The following is a 10,222-nucleotide window of genomic DNA, read 5'->3' as shown; positions in this document are numbered from 1 at the left end:
CACATGTGTGAGTAAAGAGCCCATACGACCAACAGTATGCGCTGGGCGTGACAGCCATCATTACCTCAAAGCCCGGCACTGGTGCCGCCCCATTCGTTGGTAGCCCATAGCTACCGGCTAAATAAGCTTTTTAATAAGTCAGCACTCACCCTGGATCGCGCAGATAGCTGGATTGAGGTAGGTGCAAAGTATAGACGCCGTTGCCGTTGCCTATTTTCCAATACTGCATCAACAATGACGTCATGGACCCATTGGATAGGAGTGGGCGTGGAGCGGACAATGCTGCATCAACGATGACGTGACGAATCCATTGGATTGGAGCAGACGTGGAGCGGACAATGCTGGATCAACAATAACGTCATGGACCCATTGGATTGGAGCAGACGTGGGGCGGACAATGCTGCATGAACAATGACGTCATCGACCCATTGGATTGGAGCAGACGTGGAGCGGACAAAGCCGCCGGTCCCTGGGTGGGATAGGCACCGCTAGAGAGAGCTCTGGAGAGAGCTCAGTATCGACGCAGACCTCCAGAGATGTCGTGTACATGCTGCAAGACGCAGCAAGTGATGCTGGCCGCGCTTTTTCACGATTGGTAGCGATAATATAATTATCCCACTGTCGAAAAATGTTCAGGTGAAAGGTATTCTGAACAACTTTTACGGTCATTAAAGGGAGTCCTGTAACACGGTGAACAGTCAGGTAGGTCTGGTTATGAGCCGCTAGCAGAGCCTACGAGTGGGAAGATCGTGTATCGAAAATTCTGGCCATGAAGATCCCTAGATCAAGATAAGGTGGCGTAACCAGCCCAGCGTGTAGACCGCTCATGTTTCACCAAGACTTTTTGACGGAGGGATTGCTGGATTCGTGACCCTATTGTTTCTTTTTGTTCTATTTGCATTGCGGTCGCGTTAAATAAAGCGGGATTGGCACGGAAGTCAAGTTTAAACCGTGTTGTGCTTGTAGGTGTATAATTTCGAAACAGGGGGCAGGCCGAGTGGGTGGGGCGTCCCACCCCGGGCCAGGGGGCCTGTCTTTCACCGCGACGATAGGCCTGGAAGCCTGCATAAGTGAGCAGCGGGCCGTGCGCTTCAATAATTGAACATATTTCAAGCAAACCGATACTTAAAATTACAGTATCAAGTAGCCATTTAAGGCGCGACTGCACGTGTGACAGCTGTAATTGACCATGTGTGTCATCCAGAGGGCATTCCCAGCCGGAACATCCGAGGCGTTGCCTCAAGAAGCCGCGTCTACCACGACAATTGGCTGAGTTACACGTGAGGAAAGCTGCGGGGTACTTCCGCTATCCATACAGTACCCCTCCTTCGCAAGAGATCTTCCGTTACACAGTGATAATTTTGGAGAAATTAGAACATCACACGGGCCCACGGAAACGCGATTTTCGCCCCAGTCTTACTTCCACTAAAGCGGCATTTCGTGCACTGGCATCACAGGCAAAGACAATGCGGGAAAATCGGTATGAAAATCGGAAAGGTGGTGCAGTGATAAGTCAAGTATTAGGGATTTCGCGGGGCTGATAGCTGATATTGCATTTGTATATTTTTCTCGTTTCAGCCAAATTAAAATTCTAGCACAGTTCGTGGCCCTTAAGGTCCTTAAGGCCTTATACTCTTAAGGATAATTGGTGAAAAGGTCGATCTGCTCCACTCCGACATAGCAAACTGTTAGCTGTTTTCAGATACGGTGAGATGCCACATAGTTGCCACATGGATCGCCGACCGTCCTTCACACGCTCCGAAACTGTGTCAAAAATACCTGGTAAGTCAAATTGCACCCTCAACCCCCAGCGTGACTAGACATTGTGTCAGGATCGCACCAAGCCTGTGGGTGGTTTGGTGTTCACGTTGTTCAGTAAGACCGCCACCCTGCTCCTAAAGAAGACCAGAATGCCATGCACAAGCTAGTAACGCTCGGATCATGGCTTCATATGAGACGGTGATTTTAATAAAACACACAGTGCCTCTAAATACAAGGAGGTAGGAACTTCCAAAATGGATAAGAAGGAAGGATCCAAATTGCAAGGCAGTTTTTTCATGAATTGCCGTACGGTCATGGTCACGCTTTGACGAAAACTGGGCAAAATATGGCCCGAACGTCTATCCTCGAATAGGACGAGCCTCTTAAAAAGGACTGCTTCCCACACCTTCACCGTGCGTTTGAGAAAATAGGATTTTTAGAATGGCTGCATGAAAAAGACAGCGAGAAGAGCGAAGAACAGATCACAATCACTCACAACACTTCCGCATTATCCTGTCAGCCAACAACGCTTAGCAACATAACAACGATAAAACGAGGTTATAATCCCACGTAGTAACAACATCTATAGCCCTAACAGGCGTCCATATTCTCCTGAACTCTTGCCGGTCCGTGCCAGCTCCGTCCGCGTAGGCGAGGTTGTGGAGGTGTTCCGGGAGGAGGGTCGGCAGCTGGACCCCGCTGGTCGGCCGGGCACGCCGCCCCTCAGCGCGCGTCGCACCGCTGCAGGTTACGCTCCGGCCGCAGCACGAAGTCGATGATGTGGATCACGCCGTTGGCGACGGGGATGTCGGCGCGAATCACCTGCGCCTGCTTGCTGACGGTGGAGATGCGGCCTGGAACGACGGCGCTGGCGTCAGCGGCGTCCGCTGGACGGCCGGCGGCCCGGCCCGGCGGGCGGCGGGCGGGCACCGGTCAGCGGGCGGCGGCCGAGCGGGGCAGGCGGGGCTCCGCCGCGATCACCGACAGAGCCTCGTTCAGGGGTCACTCCTCTAACACACACGACACCGGCGCGTCTGCTACAGCAGGCGGGCTCCGCTGCGGTCACCGACAGAGCCGCGGTCAGGGGCCACTCCTCTAACACACACGACACCGACGCGTCTGCCACAGCAGGCGGGCTCCGCTGCGGTCACCGACAGAGCCGCGGTCAGGGGCCACTCCTCTAACACACACGACACCGGCGCGTCTGCTACAGCAGGCGGGCTCCGCTGCGGTCACCGACAGAGCCTCGTTCAGGGGGCACTCCTCTAACACACACGCCACCGGCGCTTCTGCTACAGCAGGCGGGCTCCGCTGCGGTCACCAACGGAGCCTCGTTCAGGGGCCACTCCTCTAACACACACGCCACCGGCGCGTCTGCTACAGCAGGCGGGCTCCGCTGCGGTCACCAACGGAGCCTCGTTCAGGGGCCACTCCTCTAACACACACGCCACCGGCGCGTCTGCTACAGCAGGCGGGCTCCGCTGCGGTCACCAACGGAGCCGCGGTCAGGCGCCACTCCTCTAACACACACGACACCGGTGCGTCTGCTACAGCAGGCGAGCGACAGAGGCGACCGCCGCTCGCCCGGCGGCGTCTACTCACGCGTGTAGCCGTCGGTGACGACCTGCAGCTGCAGCTCCTGCCCGTCGAGCAGCGTCTCCAGCCACTGGCCGTCGCGCACGCCGGCGCTGTAGAACGCGCCCGGCACCAGGTGGTACAGCAGAGAGTCTGCGAACGCGGCAGCACAGCGCCGGTCAACGAGGAGCGGCCGCTGCCGGCATCGCGACGCCGGCTACCGACAGACAGCTGGCGTCGCCGTCACGCCCCGTCTGTCGTTACGGCCCGCCTGCCGTCACGGCCTCCGTGACCGTCCCAGTAACGGCCACTGCCTCCGCCGCAGTGGCCTCTAGTGCTGCACGCCAGAGGCACGTCACCGTCCTTGTCGGATACCGCATGCCGCAGCCCGTCGGCGCGGTATGCCGATCTGCACGTATGTATGCTGCGTACGCCGCTGCATGAATGTAGTCGACAGGTATGTGCAGGTGTAGCACCTAACCTTTGCAAGTAATACGACATCCCAAGCTATCTAAGCAATGTTTAACGATATGATTATAACTGGTCTGGATATAAGTATAACTGGATATATAACTGGTTCGGACACACGTCACACAGTGTGACCCCAATCACAGCCTGATCGTCGGTTACAGTGTACAGCGATGTCGCGAGTGAGAGTCCTGCCGCCGCACAGCGACCCGGGATGCTGCGGGCACCGGCTTCCGCCGGGCACCAAGAGCAGGCGAGGAGCGGCGGCGACGGCAGCCCACAGTACGCGGCCGGCGCACCCCGTCCGCCGCTGACAGCGGCTCAGCACACATACTCTGCATGACGATGGAGCTGTTGCTGAAGTCCTCGGACACATTCTCCGTGTCGCTGAAGGCCGCCGAGATGGGCAGGAACAGCGTCAGCGGCGCCTCCTGGCTCAGCAGCTCAGTCACCCCCAGCCTCGCCACTATGCTGGCGATGCCTGCAGCGACCGCACAGCGACTGTCAGCACCGACAAGCCGCCGCAGCGCGCTGAAAGCCACCAGCTCACACCGCGTGCTGCACTCGAACGCTAACAACTGTTTCCGTGTCTGCAATTCTATCCGCGCGGTTGTCCTATCAGTTGCGACCACAGTCGGCCGGTTGGTCGCCACGGCAGCTCACCGCCGAAGTCGAGGTCGGCGCACTCCCGCGTCGTGACGTACTCCAGCGCATTCACGCTGGCTTCGGCCACCAGTGCCCTGTCGATTACGTGCACCACGCCGCTGGAGGCGCTGGCGTCGCTGCGCAGCACCTGCGCCCCGTTCACGGTCACCACGCGCTGCAACGAGACGCCAACTCCGTCACATATCGTTCGTGTTCTGGTAACGACGGGCGGGTGACGGGGGTTTGGCAGCAGGCCCCGTAGCAGTGCGTGGTCCGCGAGCGCAGTTGCGAGCTTATGCGAACTGACGTGAATGCCAGGAATGAGAGCTTACAACGGGCATTATGAGCCCGATGAGCGCGACTGGACAGCGGATGGTATGTGTGTCGAACTATCCGGCGCAAATCTCGGTCGCCACTGCCGAAAAGGAAACAGGGTTTAACGGATTCGAAGCTGCATGCAGGAAACGTCACACCGCTGTCTCACAGAATATTTACACTCCTCTGGAACAGCAACATTTGTGGGACGCGAAGTGAGACAGTTTGCTTCCGGACGCGCCTCTCGGGTCGGCGCGTTCGGCAAGCCGCGCCGCCCGCACCGCCCGGCAGCGGCGGCCTCGGCGCTTGGCCGGGCTCACCTTGCTGTAGCGGCTCATCTGGTAGATGTTGATGCGCAGCGTGGCGCCGCTGGGACTGGCGCTCTTCACCACCATGTTGTCGTTGAAGCTGGCCAGCTTGAGCGCCACGGGCGTGATGTGGTGCAGCAGCAGCCGGCGCAGCCGCTCCGGGTCGGCCGTCAGCTGAGCGCGCAGGTTGTATGGCAGCATGGCCCAGGCCTCGTCCGTGAAGGCAAACACGGTGAACCCTCCTGTCGGCGCGCAAATGACGCAGTCGCTGGTCAGAGATGTCGCCGCGTCGCGGCTTCTCAGCGTCACAGAGCCACGTCACCACACTAGGTCGAAACGATTTAAGGGAACAGTTCCACCGAAAAATTATATTGAGTATACTTCCTATGAGACAATCCCGCACAATCAAATTAATGTGTGCATCCTTCCTCATCACAGCAGTTTTTGCTCCACATTGTAATAATTCAGCGACATCTTAGCCGTAGTCCCAACCCTTTAGGAGAAAGCAAGCTGCGGTGTTAATAAGGAGCAGCGCACGAATTATACCGCAGAACAGGTAGACCACGAGGCAGTTAGCCAAGAATACAACGAAATTGAGAGACTCAGAGACTATTAAAGATATTGAAACATGTGGAGACAAGACGACGCCGTCTCGTAGAAACATGGGGAAATATGGGCAGAGCAGAAAATACCGGCGGCCAGAAAGCGAAGGTCCTTTGGCCGACCCTCAGCGAGCAGACAGTCTAGCGGAAAAAAACGCGGCCGGAAAAACCACAGCTCCGTGGCGTACACGCCCATAATGATGCAAGCATAAACAGCGAGAGCAGCCTCAAGCCTTCCATGCTCTGTGTGTCACTTTAAGTGCGCTGAGATTTTTAGTTATCTTCAGTATCTCCCTGGCATCTTTGCTCGAACTTCCATCCACGTTGCTCGTCACTGGAAGGCAGTGGTAGCGGCGAAGGAAGGTAGTGGTAGCAATGCTCACAACAGCCGATGTGAATGCACTAAAGGTGGGTGTGTCTCTCATTCGGTGCACTTCACGGACAGCTGCGCCTAATTTTCCGTTGGAGTGCCTTATGTGTGCCTGACCATTTACTAGCCGAAAGCAGACTGGGATGGTTACAGTTTGGAACTTGGAAAGCGCGCAAAGAATGCGTCGGCGTGAAGGGACAGCACTCGGTTTTCAAACGATTGTTGGCAAAAGGCGTGTTATTTGTTCAAACGTTTGCGCATATGTGCAAAAAGTTGTGTATGGGGAGGCACGGGAACCGATGAGATCAGAGAGACTAGGTCCGAAAAGTTTAGCATCGACCCCAGTTGCGTTGGCTGGAAAGAAAACAAAACAATCCCTATTGACTACCAACTTAAGGGTTTCCGCTGCTTCTGAATGTATGCTTTGTAGCGGTCCGGCAATCTGACTTCATTGCAAGTGCCCTTATGTAGCATTATCTCCGGCACTGACGGAGCCCTATCTCCGGCACCTATGGAGCCCCATCTCTGGCACTGATGGAACCCCGCCTCCGACACTTATGGAGTCCCATCTCCGGAACTTATGGAGTCCCATCTCCGGCACCTATGGGGCCCATCTTTGGCACTCATGGAACCCCACCTCCGGCACTTATGGAACCCAATCTCTGGCACTTATGGAGCCCATCTCTGGCACTCATGGAACGCACCCCCGGCACTTATGGAGTCCCATCTCCGGCACCTATGGAGCCCCATCTCCGGCATTTATGGAGCCCCATCTCCAGCACTTATTGAGCTCCATCTCCGGCGCGCGAGATGCGTCATGCACAGCCCTGGCTCCGGCGCTTATCATAAGACGGCCAGTAAAGCCGCTCAGGCCATGCAGCAGCATTGACTCCACCGACCTCGTTGACTTAAAACCAGCATCACTAGCTTTTAGTAGAAAATTTTCATAAAAATTTCACGTGTGTGTCATGACACGAGTTAAGACATCCAGAGTTTTGAGCTTAGTCATTGCTAAACGTAGTTCTTGCGTTTAGCATGATGATATTGGTGACCCGTAATTAAAACACTTAGAAGACGAGTAATCCCTGTCTCGACCTTTCGCGTCCCATAACTTTCACGTCACCATTGCCACGTGTTAGTCAGTTCAGTTCATGATGGAGTGGCATTGACCTCGTGGGGTATTTTTATATAAACATTAGCATTCCATATCACATGACCTAGACATTGAAAGATCCTTTCAAAAACCACTGCATTGACTACGCTGATAATGTTACCGTCTCACATCTTCGAAACCTAGACATTGTCATCTCGTGCAGATTAGACAGTGGTCTAGCAGAGGAATGGGCTTTTGTGACCGTGTCCCAAACCCGTCCCCCGGGGAGGTGACGGGGTCCCCTATTATCCAAGGCCCCAGGACTTTTGGACAGTTCGAGACGCTTGTAAGGCTTCTGAAATATAAAAAACGGGCCCTTGGGGACATCAAATGGGATCATGAGCCCTTACAGTCCACCTGAATCCAAAAGCCCCATATAGCAACGAAGTAGCCGCCTTCAAATGAAAATGTCCCCTGTTTTTCGGCACCCTCCCGTGCGAAATCCTGGCTACGCCATTGCATACGAAATTGCCAAAAGTGCGGCGCAAAGCGCTAATTTCTCGGAGATTTCTGGCGTGCAGACCTCTGGGAGTTAGCTGACCGCGCAATGATCTGATATGGTACAGATTCAAGCCCTCCGATCAGGGTCAAAGATTTTCAAACCCAGCCAGCGAAAGTTGCATAAAGATCTGCCGAATGGCTCACTTCGGACATTCAAAAAACCGGACGGATGCAGCGCACCAGCACCTTGTCTGGAGAGAGTTAAATTGCGCCAACAGATTCTAAGATGACCTGCTTTGCGGGCGAGCCTTTCACGCTGCCAAACACAAGCACCGCATGCAACAATAACACAGTTACATAATAGCAGACATCAGCTGCGACCATCTGCCGAAAAGACGAGCACAAGGCCGCTGCCGAGGCCGGCCCAGTGCAGCGGCGGCAGCGACAGCAGGCCGACGCGTCAGCGACAGTCGCCGTGCCGCCGGCCGGCTGCCGGGACCGCCAGCCCCACGCGCGGCGAAAGGTGCGCGTCGGCCAGGTGGCGCACCGCCCGCCGTCAGATGGCCGGCTAGGGTGGCGACACGCACTGCTGGCCGGCGGCAGCTGCGGGGCGAGGGAGCCGCCGGCGTCGCTCCCACGGCACAGGCACGGGTCTCTGCGCCGCGCACGCGCATCTCACAGGCGCAGCCGGCGGGGGGTGGCGTAACGCAGCCCGTCAGCTGGACGGTTCTGGGTTAGGCCCACCCTCCGATGCGAAGTGCCGTTAATGTCGCGCTGGATCAAAGCGGCCGTCCGATGATCATTAAAGCACAATTTAGAGCCCACATGTCCCTTCTTTCAGCAGCCAGCAGGCCAACGAAACACATTCACCGTGAATTTAGCAATCGCCGAGCTGGCAAGATGCGAGTCGTCCAGGACAATGCCACGAAGAGAGCACCTTTCCTACTCTCCTCTGTGATCACAGCTAGAGGGCTTCAACGGTTGGGTAAGCCCGTGCGTACCCACGTGAAATGGGTAACGGTTGAATGGGGTCCAGATTTAAGAAAATTACGGCTATGGGTCGTTTACGAAATGCCGGGTGGATGCTTCTTAACAAAAGAAGCGCGATGCACGTCGTCGCGTGCCCTTTTGCAGAGCACCACCGCCTACAGAATCCACATTAGAACCCAAGTGCATGGTGCGACCGGGATTCGAACCCGGACACCAAGCGGGAACCGAAGGCGTTAACCCCCCGGCTATTCGCCCCTCGAGTGGATGCTTCAGGACATGCTATATGACTTTACTTCTTGAGCTTATTTTAGTCATAATTAGCTCTATTCACCTTCCTTTTGCAAATTTCAGCCCAAAAGAGGAGATTTGAGCGTAAGCCATCCAGAAACACACTTATACTAAAGCGCTGAGAATGATTTAGCATTTAAGTATCATTATGAACTAATAATTCAGAGCCAAAGTGCTGAAAAACGCAGAGATAGATAAAGAGTGGGTACAAATCATAACGAGTGCGTAACGGGTGGATATGGGCACAGCCCCATGGGTAGCGGGTGGATATGGATATAATCCCATGGGTAGCGGATGGATATGGGCACAACCCCATGGGTAGCGGGTGGATTGGGCACAACAAAGCTCAGCCGTGTAGGCCTCTAGCCTTAGCCATATGACCCATCCTTACAGCATTACTGCCATAAATCCGATCCAACTCTGCGTCGAACACACATAACACACAACACCAAAGGGCAATAACAGTCAGCAGTGCGCTATTAAAGGGGCGATAGGACGAGCAGTCATCTCAAGCCACGCTGCCAGCACGCAGCCGCCTCACGTTTACCGAACGTTGCTGGATATGTTGCTATATATATATATATATATATATATATATATATATCATAACTAGCGCGTAACATGCGACGTTCATTGTGCTATATATATATATATATATATATATATATATATATATATATCATAACTAGCGCGTAACATGCGACGTTCATTGTGCTCGATACACTTAAGCTTTGCCACGTTATATGGACTTAAGCTGTAAAAAACGATCACAAGTATGGCTTGGGTGATGAACATATCAGAAACTGTATCTGGCGTATGAGAAGCACACCGCCCTGATTTGCTCGCCCTAGATCCATGCGCTAAGGTATGGACAACAAATTTTGTCAGTTCATTTCGAAGGTTTTCATGCAGGCTTGGTGGAATCAAAATAGACTCCAAATGAATTCTTCATCGTCTTGACAAGTGTTTGAGAGAGCGTCTGCCCTGTTCTGGACCGGCTTGAACATGTGGCCGTGCTGCAGCGCGTGGGCGACTGAGGCTGCAGCGGGCGCTTCAGTCACCATAGTGCTTGTGGCACTATGACGCTGACTCGAATGATGAAAAAACGGATGCACTACAGCCTTGTCTCGTCATTTAAACACTTTGTCCGGACGTCATCTATCAATAGTTTTGGGGCGAATAGACGGTGAATTAAAAATTGTAAGGATGGATTTTTGGGTCGTAGGCTGCTGAAAAAACTTGCTGGAAAAACACTCGTCACCACCCAGAAGGGTTACTCCAGCCTGATGGGCACTTTCCCCACCTC

The 10,222-nt window shown here is 54.6% G+C and overlaps 1 protein-coding gene across 1 annotated transcript; it reads right to left on the bottom strand.

Moving 5' to 3' along the window:
• Positions 1-2,341: 2,341 nt before the first annotated feature.
• On the bottom strand, positions 2,342-5,286 carry LOC119113265 (periostin-like). The gene is made up of 5 exons (XM_037237626.1): positions 5,085-5,286; positions 4,468-4,624; positions 4,139-4,285; positions 3,364-3,489; positions 2,342-2,615 (listed from the first exon to the last, which is right to left on the bottom strand). The coding sequence occupies exons 1-5, from the start codon at positions 5,271-5,273 to the stop codon at positions 2,485-2,487; spliced, it is 750 nt and encodes a 249-aa protein (XP_037093521.1). The 5' UTR covers positions 5,274-5,286; the 3' UTR covers positions 2,342-2,484.
• Positions 5,287-10,222: the final 4,936 nt, after the last annotated feature.

Source organism: Pollicipes pollicipes, unplaced genomic scaffold (assembly GCF_011947565.3).
Source record: "Pollicipes pollicipes isolate AB1234 unplaced genomic scaffold, Ppol_2.1 Scaffold_7261;HRSCAF=8764_pilon_pilon_pilon, whole genome shotgun sequence".
NCBI lineage: Eukaryota > Metazoa > Arthropoda > Thecostraca > Pollicipedomorpha > Pollicipedidae > Pollicipes > Pollicipes pollicipes.
Note: the sequence above shows the minus strand (reverse complement) of the source record. Positions and strands in the feature narration are given on the sequence as shown.

Excerpts from the sequence above, each read along its gene's own strand:
- LOC119113265 (XM_037237626.1), bottom strand. The coding sequence starts at position 5,273 with ATGCTGCCATACAACCTGCGCGCTCAGCTGACGGCCGACCCGGAGCGG. Across the intron at positions 4,625-5,084 it reads AGATGAGCCGCTACAGCAAG|CGCGTGGTGACCGTGAACGG; the intron begins GTGAGCCCGGCC and ends GTCTCGTTGCAG. Across the intron at positions 3,490-4,138 it reads CAGCTCCATCGTCATGCAGA|ACTCTCTGCTGTACCACCTG; the intron begins GTATGTGTGCTG and ends CCGCGTTCGCAG.